The 16,062-nt window shown below is 61.6% G+C and overlaps 1 protein-coding gene across 3 annotated transcripts in view; it reads left to right on the forward strand.

Moving 5' to 3' along the window:
- Positions 1–2,686: 2,686 nt before the first annotated feature.
- BCAR1 (BCAR1 scaffold protein, Cas family member) overlaps positions 2,687–16,062 on the forward strand; it is a 33,516-nt gene continuing 20,140 nt past the window's right edge. Inside the window, exon 1 of one of the 3 annotated variants that reach the window (XM_040253518.1) lies at positions 2,687–2,870. In XM_040253518.1, coding sequence (XP_040109452.1) covers positions 2,859–2,870 — 12 coding nt within the window. In that variant the 5' untranslated portion in view covers positions 2,687–2,858. Of the gene's footprint in view, positions 2,871–14,458; positions 14,599–16,062 lie in introns of those variants that run through there. The other 2 variants (XM_040253517.1, XM_040253516.1) reach the window with 2 other exon arrangements.

Genomic DNA, 16,062 nt, shown 5'->3' on the forward strand with positions numbered 1-16,062 from the left:
TGAAAACTAAAGAAAAAAAGAGTCACTTTTTAGCAGAGTAACCTGACAAGCACTGTCTCAGTCAGGAGTTCAAGGTCAACATCACATTGGCAAGAGGAAACCCTGTTAATATTATGTGTCCTTGAAATGATGTATTGAGAATGTCACTTTACAAACACACTCTTTTGTGTCTGATTCTTTTGTGATTCCATGGACTGTAACCCGCCAGGCTCCTCTGTTCATGAGATTTCCCATGCAAGTACCCTGGAAGCATATGTCATTTTACCTTCCTCCTAAAAACTCGTAGCTCCAACCTAACTGTGAGAAAGACATCAGACAAATCCCAGTTGAGGGACATTGTATAAAATCCGTGACCAGTACTCTTCATATCTGTCAAGGTCATCAAAAATAAGGAAAGTCTGAAAAACGGTCACAGTCCGGAGGAGCCTAAGGAGACGTGCTGACTACATGTGATGTGGGATTCCTGGTGGCATCCTGGAACAGGAAAAGGACAGAAGGGAGAAGGAAGGAAATCTGAATAGAGTGTGGACTTCAGTTAGTAAGGATGTATGTATCCTCGCTGGTTCATCAGTGGTGACCAGTGTAGGATCATTACACAGTGCCTGCTGGTGCCTCCAAAGCCTCACTACACTCTCCTAGGCTGGCGATCCTCTGGCAAAGCCTGGGGCACCGAGACTTGGTTTGAGTGTCTGGAGAACTGGGTATGAAGCTTGTCCCTGCCCAGACTTATCTGTGTCTGAGTGTGCGTTCATTTGCTAAGTTGTGTCCAATTCCTTTGTGACTCCATGGGCTGTACCCTATCAGTCTGCTCTGTCTTTTCCCAGCAAGAATGCAGGAGTGGGTGACCATTTCCTCCTCCAGGGAATCTCCTTCATCCAGGGATCAAACCTGCGTCTCCTGCATTGGCAGGTGGATTCTTTACCACCTGAACCATCTGAGAAGACACTCTGCCCGTGTCCAAACTCCCTTCCACCTGAGTGCCAGGAGCAACCGGAACCCCTGTCTCCCTGGGTCCCTGGTAACCCTTGAGGACACTCCCAGGGTGCTGGTGCCTGCTCAGATAGCCCGGTGTAAACTGCTAGTTGTGAGGTGCCCAGAGCCTGTTCTCTGCAGCACCGAGGGAGTCATCCGGGCATCATTTGCTGGCTGGGTAGTGAGGGGGTGTTTGGCAGTGGGGGGTTGCTGGGCGAGCGGGGAGCAGCCGCTGTTTTCTCACAGATGCCTGGTCCTGCTGGCTGTTCAGCGCACTGATGGGGCCCCTTGGGCTGCTCCCATCAGTGGGAGGCCCTGGGTCCCTGCCTCGGAGTGAGGGAGGCTCTGGCCCGCGTTCTCTCTTCCGGCACTAAGGGATGAGCCTGTGATGGCCTTTCCTGGAAAGTAGTCCCAGGGGGTCGGTCGGAGGCAAGGGTGGTTTTGGAGATTGTGGCCCAGCCGCACCCCTCTGCTGGGTTTCCATTTCCGGGTACCCAGGCCGGGAGAGGACACAGGAACAGTGGACGATAAGAATTCAGACAGACTGGGAAAGAGAGAAGGGGTGGGGCCAGGCTCCAGCAAGAAGGCGGGGCTGGGGCAGTGTCGGGGTGGAGTGGGGGGAACCTCTGAGACAGCGCAGGGCACCGCGCTGAACCGCGGCTTCCAGCTCAGGAGCCCCGGGCCAGCTGGATGCGGGCGGGTGGGCGCGGGCAGGACCTCCTGCCAGACACACACAGAAGGCCCTTTGAGGGGGTGGCAGCTGTCACCCCAGACCCCCCTCTGCTAGCTGTGGTCCTGCCTGCCGCCTCTAGTCCGAGAAGGGGCCCCAGGGAGCGGGGGCAATTTGTATGTGGTGGGAAGCAGAACAGAGTGGTCAGACCCCCGGTGCTGCCTTCTGGTAGCTGAGGGGGATCAGAGCCTCAGTCTGTTAGAAGTGACCGTGGGGACAGCAAGGCCTACCTGGCAGGGGGTAGGGGACAGCTAAGATGCTCAGGTATGTGCCCAGACTTGGGCACCAGGGCAGCTGTGCAACAGCTGAAGAAACTGGGGGGGTTAACCCAGAGAAAGGAAGGCTCAGGCCCTGGAACGTCTGTCTTCGGTGTCTGAAGCCCGGGCTCCGGGGCAGGGCCTGCCCTTTAGCGGGAATAAGCAGGAGGCAGGATCCTCCCCAGAAGCCAGGCCAGCTCTGTTCGGTGACCTGGATCAGCCAGGCTGTTTCCGGGGGGTCGGGCGCTCCGCATCCCTGGGGAAGGGCAGTGAGGGGGGCGCAGCGCCAGCGAGGAACCTCGGACCTTGCTGCCTGGGGGGTGTACAGAGTAGGGGTGAGGAGGGGTCCCAAGGCCTTCAGCGAGGAGAGCGGGAAGGGTTTCTAGGAGCCCTGATCGGCTGACTTGCAGTCGTTCACAGACACAGGGGCTGGGAGCCTGGCCAGAGAACCGGGCAGGCGCCCAGCACCCTGGGCTGGGCAAAGTGGAGTTGGGGGTGGGGTGGGCGTTCAGGCTTCCAGAGCCGGCAGGCAGCCAAGAGATGGTGCGCCTCGAGGTGGTCCCTGACGGATGGGTAAAGGGCGGAGACCCACCCCTTCGCCGCGTTGGGCCGACAGAAAAACCCCGGGTCCGGGGTCCTCTCCTTTAACGCGGCCACGGGCGGGGGAGCCCCGAGGGGGAGGGGCCGCACGGGCGGCGCATGCGCGGCGCGGGCTGGAGCTGCCGGACCGTCCGGCGGCCGGGAGCGCGCAGGAGCCCCGAGAGCGCCTGGACCCCGTGCCGGGAGCGCGCAGGAGCCCAGAGAGTGCCGGGACCGCGCTGGGGGCGCTGAGCGCGGCGGACCGAGCGCCCCGCCTGCCGGCGCCGCTGCCCGCCCGGGCCCCGGGAGCGGCGGCCAAGATGTCCGTGCCGGTGAGTACCGACCGCCGGCCGGGCCCGCTCCTGCCCGCGCCGGGCCCGCGGCCTCGCGCCGCCTGGGGCCGCCGGGCTAGGGGCCCCCGGGCCCTCTCGCGTAGGGCACAGGGGGCAGTCGGAGGAGGCTCCCCGAGGCCGGCCTCCGCGCCCCCGCCTTTCCCTGCGCCCTCTCTCTGGGGACCCGGGTCGGGCGGGGTCCGCGCTGGCCTCCAGGAGTCCCCCCTGCCAGGGTGGCCAGGCCCGGCGGGGACAGGGCCCGGCCGCTCCCCGGGACACACTCCAGGAGGCCGGGCCGGCTGAGGGGGCGGGGTCCGCGTCCCCCCGACCGGGGGTCCGACTGGGACCGCCGCCCTGCGGTGCTCACGGGCCTCCCCGGCCGGGGCCCGGGTGTTCCTCTCGGAGACCCCTCGCGCCCGGGCCGGCTTAGCGGTGGGGATCTGCGCCCACCCTTCAGAACCCGAGGATGCACTCTCCGGGAAGCTTATCTCTGCCGCTGAAGCCCCCAAGGGTGCAGGGCCTCACCTCTTTTTTCCCCCTAGCTGTGGGGCTTCTCTTCTCACCTGGCACCCCCTGCTGCTAGCCCAGCAGGCGGCTTGGGCGACCCCACCCTGGGCTCCACGCAGGTCGGTCACCTGGAGGCATCCGAGCCCCGCCTGCGCGGGTGGCCAGTGGTCCCGGCAGCCCTTGGTCACCAGGCCTCAGGTGCAGCCCCCAGCCCGCCTTGCAGAGGCAGCCACTGAGGTGAGGGCTGCTTCCCCGCTTCCTGCCGGGAAGAGGGCCTTGTGCTGTAAAGCCCTGGCCTCCAGCCATTGTTTGTCTGTGGCCTTTAGGGATTTTCCCTCTTCAGGAGGGGGCAGTGGTCCCCGGCTGCCTATCCACCTGGCCTGTCTGTGAAACTGCTTCCCATTTGAGGGACCCCATCCTTACAATGAGGCAGACAGTTTGGGGCTTCTTGGCAGGGCAAGTGGCCTTTTAATTAACCACCGTAGAGTGCGTGGAGATTACTGGAGAAGAGATGCTGTGTAAGAGCAAAGCATTGTTATTATGGAATTAAAGATCCCAGCTCCTGCCCGCCTCCAGAAGCGGTTAATGCAGAGTTACAGATGAAAAAATTAGGGCTCCAGACCGTGCTAATGTGAACCCCCCACCCCCGTCTGTTCTGGTTCCTAGCATAATTGCGTCCTCTTTAGGAAGAAAGAAAGAAGACAGAAAAGGCCTGCCAAGTCCTTCTCCTGCTCTGCCTTCCTGCAAGGCTCTGGGTCCTCTCTGGCTCAGGGCATCAGGACCCCTTCCCTGACCCTGCTGGGCACTGACCGGAGAGATGAGGTGGGCCATCTAAGCCTGCCCGAGGGCCAGAGTCTCCAGGGCACGAGTGAACAGGGAATGGGACTTTAAGGCCACATCGGAGCCTGGACGGCCTTAGTTTGGGAGGTCCGTGCTCGATTTGGTGTGGTTTTCCACAGTCACAGCAAAGGTCTGGATGCAGGGTCTGGGGTAGCACTCTGGGCAGCCCTCCTGGGCTCTGCCTCCGTGGCCCCGTCTGTGAGAGGAGAGGGCTTGTGGGAGGGCCGGGTTCTGGGTGTGACTAGCGCAGACAGGCTCCGCTGCAGACACCTGCCCTAGACACCTGTGACCCACCTCTGCCCCGTCCGTCCGCACTGCCAGCTCCACATCTTTTGCCACCCTCCCGCCTGCAGCTGCAGCCCTCGGAGGTTCTGCAGGGGGAGTGGGGGCCTCTCCCTCTGTGTACACATGCCGGGCTATCGGGTCACTCTGGGCCTCTCCTGGGCCCACTGGTGATGTGTGAACTGGTGGCAGTGGGAAACCAAGTTCATTTTCGGAGCAGCCATGAAATGTTCCGAAAATTGCTTTCATGTGCTGGTGAGTGGTGAGGCCAGCCTCCTGCTCAAGCCCCGCTCTGGGAACCCAGAATGATGACCGCCCACGTGGTGCTCACAGACACGTTTGGGTTTTAAGCATACCCGTTCATTTGGGCAGTCTTTTCCTGGATGGGGCTGACGCAGGCACTTTGGCCCACAGCAATTACCAGATGCTTCAGAATGGGGTGGGAGGCGATGGAGGGGGGCAGGGGGGCAAAGGGGTTGGGACAGGCCAGATTGGGCCAGGAGGGCCCTCCTGAGTGTCAGAGCAGGGGGACCCTAAAGGGATCAACTGGTCTCACTCCATCATCTGACGCACATGCAGTCTGGGGCTTCCTTCGTGACTCAGACAGTAAAGAATCTGCCTGCAATGCAGAAGACCTGGGTTTGATCCCTGGGTCAGGAAGATCCCCTGGAGGAGGGCATGCAACCCACTCCAGTGTTCTTGCCTGAAGAATTCCATGGACCGAGGAGCCTGGTGGGCTACAGTCCACGGGGTCGCACAGAGTCAGACACGACTGTACGACTAACTGGGGCCCAGAGAGAGAACGGCATGCAGGGTCCTCCTGACTCCCTGCCTTATATCCCGCCTGTGCCCTGAGCTGAGGGCAGAGTTGACACAGCGCCAGGAGAGGTGCTTCCTGGCTGTTCTCTGACGTCTGCCTTCCTCTCGGGCATGGCTGCTCAGTGCCCAAGCCCGCCTCCTCTCTCTGGGCAGGCAGGAAGCATTTCGTAAGGGAAATGGCTACATCACTCACCCGAGACCCCTGGTGGGCACTGGCATCATCTGAATTTAGGAGTGACCCTGCCCCCAGCAGTGTCAGGTGGGAAGCCAGCTTCCAGCTGGTAGAGAAGTTGTCTGCTGCCTGTTCCTGCCTCTTGTTCCCTGTCTGTGAAATGGGCACAGCCACTCCAGCCTCTCCTCTGCTCCTGTGTTAAGTGAGGAACGGGTTCTTTAAAGGAGCGAGGTGCTGATGTGTGTGGAGTGTTCCCTGTGCTGGGCTCTGGGCTCGAGGAGGTCTTGTCGTTCTGCCAGGTCGCACAGCCACTGGGGGTTGGGGCCAGGCTGGGAACTGAGTCGGGCGGCGTCCAAAGCCAGCAAGCGAGCGTGGCCTCTGTAATTGTGGGGGCTGCGGCCTGCTGAGCTGTGCAGAGGCCAGGGCCGCTAAGAGAGCGCCCCTCTGCTCGTGGCTTTCTGAGCATGAGTCCGAGTCAGCCCTTCAGCACCCATGGGATGTGGGGCTTCTGGGGCTCCCGGTGGCTAAGCAGCTCTCCAGGGAGATGCGGCAGGGCAGGTCAGCCCGTTGGGGAGGTCCATGGAGCAGGAGTGGCACCTGGTTGAGCCTCTGCCAACGGTCCCAGGGTGCCGTTTGTGCCTGGCTCTGTGTCAGTTGCTGCCACTGCTGGAGAGCTGGCCAGGGGACTGGGCGGCTCCGGCCTGGGCAGCCAGGCCAGCAGCCATGGGGCCCTGAGAGAACGGGTGCAGAAGAGAGCAGTGGAGCTTGGCAGAGCCCAAGTCCAAGGTCCTTGATTCAGGCTCCAGAGCGCCAGGCACGCCCCTCCCATGGGCCTTGGGCTCTGCGGGAAGTGACCTCCAACCCCGACCTCGCCTTGCCCTGCCCCCCACCTCTCTCCTCAGCAGAGGGCCCCCTGCGGGAAGCCCTCCAGGATTCCCACCGGTGGTCGTGCACTCATCAGGGGGGTTGCCTCATTGCCATCAGGCTCCTGGGGCAAGACCCGGGCCACCTGGCTCCTCTGTCCAGCTTGCTCTGATCGCTTGCAGAGGAGGTGGTCCCGGGAGCACCGATGACCCCCGGCCAGACCCCACAGCCTGGGGTCTGCATCCCTGCACAGGCCCTGGAAGCCCGGCTGGGAGCTGATGGGCCCCCAGAGAGTCGCTTCTGGAGGGACGATGTTGGGCGGGTCAAGGGCCAGGGCTCCAGAATGATGGGGCAGGGTCGTCTGTACCTTGAGCAAACCCCTGAACCTCTCTGAGCCTGTGTCCTCTGTGTTCTGAGGATTGTAAGGGCACTGAGCTCTTGGGGTTTTATGAGATCTTGGCGAGGTTTGCAGAAAGCTTTCCATAAGAGGCTAATAAGTCATAGTAGCTACTGTTGTTGAGGTTATTATCTTTATCCTGCCACTGGTGGCTGGTACGGCAGCCAAGACCCACTCCTGGCTCCTGCACAACCAGCCCCCTGCCCCTGTAATTCCCCTTGGCCTGCCCAGTCTGCCTCCAGTAGTCCTTTTTGTGTGGCCCGTTCCTGCCAGGGCTTAAGCCGTGGGATGACCCTGGCCACTCCCCTACCTGCCTGTGGGACCCCTGTCTCAGCCTTGGATGGACAGGTACTTGCCCTCACCCGGCAGATGGAGTGCCCTTCAGTGGGGCCAACAGCAGGCCCACCGTGCCCCAGGCCAGCTGGATGCTCTGCCCTGAGTGCCCCCAAGAGTGGGTGCCGTGTGGAGGTGGAAGCTGCTGGATTGGTGGGCGCCGGGTCGATTTCAGATGTGGCTGGAACAGCCTGCCCAGCATGGGACAGGCAGGGTCCTGGGTGGGAAGGAGACACCATGGGGTGGGTCCTGGCCCTTCAAGAAGGGGGCTCTAGTTTGTGGGTAAGGCAGGACCACAAGGCTAGGAGGCAGCCCCTCCTGACCCCTCTCCCGTGGCCCAGCAACAGGTGTGCCCCCTGCACTCAGCTGTGCCTCCCCAGCCTCTGACGGGGCTTCATCACAGCCACTTGCTTTGATTGCATCCTCGTCTAACCCCATTGTTTCTTCGGCTTTCTCTTAGTTTGCTGGACCACTGTCTCCCTCTCTTCAAGATAAAGATTTGGGGATAGGTCAGGGACCTGGGAGGTGGTGATGGATGCCCGCTAGGAGAACTGGTCACAAGTTATGGCTTTCTAAAGTTAATCCCTTCTCTCTAAGGTTTTTTTTTTTTTTTTTCAGTAATTCAATTTTATTATTTAAACCCTACCAAATTCCAGTAAGGATTTGAAACAGATTATAGTGAAGGCCGAGTTTGGGATCATCACAAAATCCAGAACTTTGTAATGTATGGGGAAGGTGGGCATACAGATTTAACTTGAAGGTCCCTGATGGCTAGGGCAAAAAGGGTGACGCAGTGGGTTTAGGATTGCAATACCTACTTTTGGGTATTCCTAATGCTTTTTATTGTTTCCTCTGTGATTTGTTTTATTTTTACCAGTTGAGACTTTCTTAACTGAGAAGGTTTTCTATGTAGTGAAATGGACAGACGTTAGTGTACAGTTGGAGAGTTTTGACTAATGTAGACCCCATGTAACCGTCAGTCTCATCAAGATGATGAGCCCCTCCATCATCTCAGAAAGTTCCCAAGTACTGCCTTACTGTCAAACGTGCCCCAGCCCTATAACATGGTCAACATTCTGTTTTTTTTTTTTTTTCCAGAAGGAAAAGCTATGATTATCCCATGACTTTGTTTTAGGAAATTAATTTTTTATTGGTATGTAGTTGATTTTACAGTGTTGTGTTCATTTCTACAGTGGTCAGCATTGTGATTTCTCTCATCATGGCAAGGTTTCACCTATTTTTGAACTTGATGCAAGCAGAAGCATATTATAGTGTATACTCTTTGGGGTCTGACTTCATTCAGCAAAATGATTTTGAGAGTCTCACCCACAGGGTATGTATCAATAGTTCTGTCTTTACTGCTGTGCTGAGCAGTCCACTTCTGACTCTGAGTTTATGTATGTCCTGCTCTCTTGCTGATGGATGTCTGTCTCTAGTCCTTGTGTGCGGAGGGCTTTTAATACTGGAACATACTAGTGTTGGGGGTGGTATAATAACCTATTTCAGTATTTTATAAAACCTGATATCCAGGGCTGTGTGCCTTGAGGCATGCCCAGAGGTGTCTGTGTTCCCTAAATGCCGAGTTGCCCAAAGTACCGTGATTGTTTGAGTGGTGTGGCGTGTGCCTTCTTGTCCACAGCCCTCCCCAGGTATCCAGGGCTTGAATCCCTTCTTCCCAGGTCCCGTACCTGCCAGAGCTCCTGGTGGGGAGAGGCTTCTAGGAGGAGATGGAGCTTTCTCGAGAGCGGCCCCTGTCTCTCCACCCTCCCTGGTCTGGACGGATTCCTGGGCTCCCCACTTTGTCGCTGGCTGCCCGCCAAGGTTCCCCGCCAGGCAGTCAGTCCGCAGGTCCCAAGGACACCTGACCCCTCAGGAAGCTGCAGTGGGGGAGGCTGGCCTGAGAGCCTCTCCTGCTCCGCGTGCTTCACTTCACACCCAGGCCGTTGTTGGCATGCCTGTGCTATTTTTTAAAAACCTTGACTTAATTTTTTCTGTATAATGAGCCTGAGCAAAAGAGTCGCACGCTGCTCAAATGCCACCTCCTCAGCGAGGACCCCTAGCATCTGTATGAAGAAGCCCCTCTCTGTGTCGTTCTCCCGCAGACATTCTGTGTCTCTCTGCTTGCCCACCCTGGAGTGGAGGTTCCCCGAGGATGAGAACTTGTTTTCTGGCAGTGGTGTCCCAGCGGGGAGCGGGTGCTGGAGGATGTGTCCTGATAGACCCCGTTACAGCCACACCCCAGTCCCCGGGCTGAGGGAAGACCTTGCCCACCTCTCTGCGGTGGCTGGGGGTCTGGGGGTACCTGGGCTTTGCAGAAAGGTTTTTGCTGCAGAACCGTTCAGGGCATGTGGAAACACAGGGCTGGGAGGGCGGGGGGGTTACTAGAGGGCACTTGCGCACGAAGTGTGGGTGCCCGGGAGCATGCCTGGTGGGGCAGGGCTGGTGTGTAAGGTAGAGGCATGAGTGTGCCTGCAGCGTCCTGGCCAGTCCCAGAGGCTCTGAGAGACTCAGTGACCGCGGAGGGCCCCACGCCGGGTGGAATCAGAGCTCCTGGCCTACAGGCCAACCTGGACGAGGACTGGTGGGCCCAGGGCGTGTGGAGCCCCCTGCAGGCTGGAGCAGGTGCGGGCGGGGGCCGCCGTGGCTGTGCTGTCTCTGCTTTCACGCCGGCCTGGGCTCCCGAAGTCCCCTCCTGTGACCCCACCGGCCCCCTGACCCCCACTGATGTCGGGGCCACACCGCTGCCCCTTGGGGGCCGCGGTGGGTGTCGGCACCTGTCCTCTGGCAGAAGCAGGTGGGGGTGGCAGATGGCATGTGCCATCGCCCCTCCCCTTGCCCTCACGCCGGTGCCGGTTGCCATGGGAGAGGCAGGCAGATGGTGGGCTGAGGCTGCTGACCACACCCTGGCCCTGCCGCCCAGGCTGCCCGCCAGAGCTCAGCCACCCAGCTTTCTGTCCGAGGACAGGGGCTCATCCCCGGCTCTCCTTTCCCCTACCCCCAGTGTTGAGGGGCCACTGCGGGGGTGAGGACCCGGGGACTGGGGTCCCGGTCCCAGCAGCAGGGCAAGGACCGGGGAATGGGGGTCCCGGTGCCAGCGGGGTGGGCAAGGATCCGGGGACGGGAGTCCCAATGCCAGCGGGGGACAGGCCTCTCTGTGCACATGGAAGTGCGGGAGCTGGTTGTTGGTTCTCTGAGTCACACTGGGAGAGGGTACAGAAGAGAAGGGGGCACTCAGGCTACTGGGGTCCGCACCCAAGGCTGGGGTAGAGAGCCCCTGGGAAGCGCCCCAGCCGTGTGAGCAGAGCCCCTTTCTGAAGCCAGCACCTCCCTGCAGGTGTCTCTGCGCCTGCTTAATTTTCAAATTAGAAAAGCAATTAAAAAATTAGGAGACTGTGCTGCCTTTGAAAGAGCCTGAGAGCGGGGGAGGGAGCTGCTGGAAGGTGGAGGCGGAGGATCGGCAGGGGTCCAGGCCGTGCACCCCCCAGCCCTGCCTCAGCCCCCACCCCTCTGCCCTGGTCCCACCCTTGCACCCAGGCCTCTGGGGGCTGACCCGGGGCCCTGTGGGGGGACTGGAGCCCGCCCCACAGCTGGTCACCATCATAATGACACACGGACGCCCGTGGTTTCTCCACTGGAGGCAAGACTTCATGGCTCCAGCCCCTGGGGTCTGCTCTGTCTAAGGTCCCCTGGGGTGCTCTTCTGTGGGATCACGCCCTGGTAGCCAGTTTGCACTTTGTGGCTCTGTCACTTCCTGGAGGTGTGACGAGGCAAGGCCCTGCCCCTGTCCGAGCCTCTGGGTGGGGATGGTTCTGTCCTGGCCCCGGGAGGGCGGTGTGTGTGGCGGTGGCCGTGTGACAGCGGTTCTTGGTGCAGCCAGGCCCACGCGGGGTCCTGCCCCCTCACCCGCAGGGCTGGCTCCGGCTCGCAGGCTGCCATGGAGCCTGCTGGTGTGCGTGGCCAGCCCAGGGCCGGGCATCCACCGCAGCCTTCCAGAGGCATCGTTTCTTCCTGTCCCTGCGGCTGGCAGCCCTCACCTCCGGCCTCAGGAAATCCTTTCCTGCTGCTGCGCCCAGAGCCGGCTGGCCCCCTTCAGTGCTGCTGGGAAAGCCCAGGCTTAGGAGAAGGTGGCTGTCCGAGCCACTCAGAGCTAGCCATTTCAGACCATGCTTCACTTGGGATGAGCATTTTCTTGCATGATTTTAGCCTTTGAAAATGGCCATCTTAATAGCTGCAAAGGATTCCATTGAGAGGTTCTGGTGGCCCAACCAGTCTGCTATAGCTGGGCACTTACATTATGCCCCTCTTTGTTTGCTGTTATAAATGCTGGCACAGACATTGTTGGGGCTAAAGCAAGAACCGTTCTTTGTGCTGTGGGTCTGACGTGGAGAATAAGACCCCCTAAAGCCCAGAGAGTAGGTGCCAGGTCTCCTCAGTCAGGGCCTAGGATCACCAGCAGCACCTGCCCCAGCGGGCCCATGATGGACGCACAGGAACCAGCGGCCTGGAGTGCAGGCCGCCATTGGCCCTGCACAGAGAGCTGCTCCCCCGGGGCCTGGGGGACACCCCAGCTGTGAGCTCGCCTGCAGCCTGACAGAGGGGCAGGCCACTGGGGTGACTGTGGTACTCTGGGAGGAGCCCGCACTCTGCCAGCTCCTTCCGGCCCGTCCATCCAGCAGGGGCCTCTCCTTCCCGGCCACGCGGTGCGCTCACCCTGTGGGGCTGGCCTTTGTGTGGGAGGGGCACTCCTGGGCCTGTTCTGAGGTCACTTGTGTCTGAGGATGGTGCTTGGGTCTCACATACTTGTCCTTTGGGGCCTCTGAGTGCGGCAGGGTCCTTGGCTTCCCTGGGCACCCGTGTTCCATGTTCCGTGTTCCGTGACCTCTTTTCTGCCCTGCAGGTCCTGAAGGTGCTGTAGGGGGTTCAGCGTGGGCTGGGCTATAGCAGCCCTGCTGGCCCTCCCCTCCAGGACTGCATTCTGGAGGGGGGCGGGGGGGGGCAGAGGAAACTGGGTCTCAGCCTCTTCATCTGGAAAATGGGGCGATTGGGAAGCCTGTTGCGCACGATCAGTGTGGGCACGAGATGAGCACGTGATCATGGAGGCCTTAGCCCAGTGCCGGCCTGAGGGCTGTCCTGGGGGCTGCGTCCCTTGGCCCTTGGCCTGGGAGGGTCTGCTCCCCCACAAACCCCGGGAGCTGCCCAATGGGCGCCCCTCCCCCAGTTCCCCAAGGCAGGCCTGGGAGGGGGCACTCCACTCCCCCTTCAACCCCTCCCCTTCCAGCACAGTGGGGCACAGATCCCGGGGCCTGGATTCCAAAGCGGAAATGCCATTCTAGGAGGCACAGTCTTGGGGGGAGTGGGGAGTTTAAGTGGAAAAGAAGCAAATTTTTGAAATGCCTGGGCCAGAGCTGGGTTCTCCTCCCCCGCCTGCCCGCCCACTTGAGCAGTCCCGCCCCCATTTGGCTTTAATCCTGGCCCGTGGAGGGAGGGTCTCTGGTCTTCTCCCTCCAGGCTGCTTCCTCGCTCTCCCAAGGCCGGCCGGACAGGGATGTCCCTGCCCACCTCTGTGGAGACCTACTGACTAGCTGTGGAGCCTGGTCCCCACCCTACTCCCCACCCGAGTGTAGACCCAGGGGAAAACCTAAGGACCCCCTCCACTCAGCATGGACAGATATTCACTCATGACCGGCTGTTCCGATGTTTCCTTGGAAGCGGAGGTGCCAGTCAGGCTGAGGGCAGGGCAGGCCCATGGCTTCCTTTCTAACTTTGGGGCACAGCCTTGGGAACAAGCAGGAGGGGACACCCTTAACATTCCCCTGAGAGCTGGCTCTTCTGTGGGGAACGGGGCTGTTTTGAAGGGTACAGGGAGGCCAGTCCTAAGGCGGGCATAGGGTGGCAGCTTGTCCTGTTCCTTCTTGAGGACTCTAGGTCCCCCTGTGTGCAAACCTTGCTGCTCTTTACCCACACATTATGCTGAGAGTTCCATCCAGTGGTTCCCCAAGCAGTTTTGGGGGAAATGCAGATGTCCGGATTCCTCCCACTCCGTTTTTCTGGAGGAGGGGACCTAGGAATCTGTTTCTGAACAAGCTTTCCAAAGGATCTATGACCAGCCAGACGTGGGGCATCCTAGCCCAGCTCCTTCCTTTTATAGATTAGGGAGAGCCTGCCCATGGTAGCCCACCTGGAGAGGGGCTGTGTCAGCCTGGGTGTCAGTGGAGGGACACCTTTGGGTCTTCCTCAGGCTTGTACGTATTTTATAGGCCACGCCCGAGGGTTCTCTACTGGATATGCCCCGCTGCTTCGCTGGCATTCCGAGCTGCCTGATGGTGCCTGCACACTCAGCAGGTGGCTCGAGAAGGCTGCCTGTGAGAACCCCAGATGTGAGGCGCGGGAGCGTCCAGGTCTGGAGCCGGCTCCTTCCTAGATCTCCCTGCAGACCACCGCTGTGCAGCCCTGGGCCACCTTCAGGGACGGTCACAGCTTGTCTGCTGGGGAGGGGAAGTTCAGAACCATGGTGCCCTCCAGTCAGCTTCCCTGTAGTGCTTCTCCCTCCCGGTCATTGCCATCAGCATCCCTCCCAGCTCCTGCTGCTGAAACAGGGGAGTTGTTAGGCCAGAGGTGTCAGCCCTGGACAGGGCTGACTGAGGGGTCTGAGTGGGGGCAGAGGTCCTGGGGCAGCACTAGGGAAGCTGGGTTCAGTTCGGAGAAGGGGTAGATGGACAAGCTTCTTGTCCCCGGTGCGCTGGGGCCTCCTGCACACTGTGGCTGCTAGAACACGATGCGCTCCGGGCCTCCACTCCCCGCATTACTTACGGAGACAGCTGCCGTCCCCGGATTCCCTGCCTTCCCCGGCGTCCCTGCCGTGTCTTTACATTCTAGGGCTCTTGACACCACAGGCCTGACCAGGGTCAGTGCGGTGGTGGTCGGAATCTTAGTTTTCTGCCATCTGGGGCATACTCCTCCGGGTGCAGATCTGAGTCGGACTTGTTGAATGGACGCGTGTGAAATGACCCTCGCTGGCACGCGGGGAAGGCTGGCGCCTCCGGGGCTGCCACGGCCGCAGAACAGGAGGGCAATCCCGGCAGTCTTCCCGAAAGAGGAAGGCCACGGCCTTTGAGGAGGTGCGTGCTCGCCCTCGGTGGAGGGCAGGGACAGGCCTTCGGAGCGCCGGGCAGGCGGGTTCTTGGAGACCCGCGCAGTCCCGGCACTGGGGGCGGGGATGGGGCGGGCCCTGCTCGGCGCCCCGCCCCCGGCCCGGCGGGTCATTTGCATGGGGGCCCGAGTGGCCAATGGGTGCGCGCGGCCGGGCACGACGGAGCCGGGCGCGGCGGAGGGCGGGGCGCGGAGGGCCGGCCCTGGGCGGCGGCAGTGGCCGGGTAGGCGCTGAGGCGGCTGGACCCGGGCCCGGGAGCCGGGTGGCTTCGGGGCGCTCGGGACCCCGCGAGTGCGCGGCGCGAGCGGTTCGCTGTGCGCCCCCGGGGGGGAGCCCAAGCCCACCGGACACCATGAACTACCTGGTGAGCTCGGCCGGGGCGGGGTCCGCGCACCCGGGACCGTCGGCCGAGGCCCCCCGGCCCTGCCCGCGCCCGGGCGGACCGGGCGGGGAGGGGTTAAGTGTGCGGCATTTCCTGCCGGACCCATGGGTCCTGAGAACGGCCGCCGCGGGGGCGTGGGGCCGGGGTCCTGGGAACCCCCTCTGCCCGGCCCGGGCTCGCGAAGGCCAGGGCTGTGGGGGACCGCAGGCCCCACGCGCCCGCGAGCTGCTGGAAGGACCGGGTTCGGGCGCCGCGGGCCGCAGGGAAGTTCCTGGATCCGGGAAAGTAGCTGGCCGGAGGCCCGCTCCCGCCTGCCGGCCGCGCCTGCCGGGTGACCTTGGGCCTGAGAGCCGGGTCTCCGAGCCGCCCCCCTCCATCGCCTGGAGCAGTGACCCGGGGCCCCTTGGGCCGTGAATTTCCAGGAGGCGGGGTGGTGCTCCGTGTGTTTTGTGGGGACGGTTGCCCCTGCCCCAGGCTAGGGATCTAGGGCGCCGGGAGCAAGTGCGTGGTCCGCGGAGAAGTTAATAATTAACCTCGGTCGCCAGCATTGGGATCTGGGGCGGGCTCCAGTTATGGCCTTCTCTCGCTGCAAAAGCGTTGTAGGAGCTGGACGGCGGACAGGGCAGTCCAACCCCACGCGGCGGTCCCATCCCGGTCCCTCGTCAGCGCTGGTGGAGCCTGCGAGCCGGGAGGGGCGCGGCTGCCGCTCGGGTGGCTGAAGCCCGGGCTTCGGTCCCCGGGTTGCTGCTGCTCTCGGCAGAGCCCCGGGTGGTGGTGACGGGTTCGGAGAAGCTGAGGTTTGCCGAGGCCTGGGGGAGGTAGGGGAGCGTGAGAGGTTAGAGTCCGGGGAGATGTTGGGGTCTCCCATCTCTAGCTGGTCTGGAGAACAGGGAGCTTGTTTTCTCCCCAGCCTTAATTAAGACTCTCAGCTGGGAGGTCCTGTCCGGGTTAGCTGTGCCGGTTTCAGCCAGGCCCGGAGGTGTTCCTCATCTCCCCCCACCCATGACCGTTTTCTTTCCAGGGTGGGGAGCTGATGCTGGGGTGGAGGGACGTCAGGGCTAACAGGCCTGGAAAAGCAGGAGAAGGGCCTGAGTGCAGGTGGAGCCTGGTGGGAAGGGAGTCTGGGAGGAGCTGTTGGCAAGCCCTTCTGGCACTGGCACCCGCCACCCACTTGACCTCAGCGAGGGGAGAGTCCAGTGGGTGCAGGGTGGAGGCGGGCTAGGGCAGTCTCCAACTCTGCCAGGACGGTCAGCCTCAGCGCCAGAGAGCTGTACACTTGCGCTGCGGGCTTGCCCCGTCTGCCCAGACTTGGGCAGGGACTGAAGTGAGGGCAGTGCCCTGGGCGTCCTGCCTGAGTGAGAGAGGCCACTGCTCCCTCCAGGCGCAGATGGGGGCACTGAGGCCAGAAAGGGACGTTACTGTCCTCAGAGCTGACCCAGGGCCCAG

Source organism: Oryx dammah, unplaced genomic scaffold (genome assembly GCF_014754425.2).
Source record: "Oryx dammah isolate SB20612 unplaced genomic scaffold, SCBI_Odam_1.1 HiC_scaffold_13, whole genome shotgun sequence".
Taxonomy (NCBI): Eukaryota; Metazoa; Chordata; class Mammalia; order Artiodactyla; family Bovidae; genus Oryx; species Oryx dammah.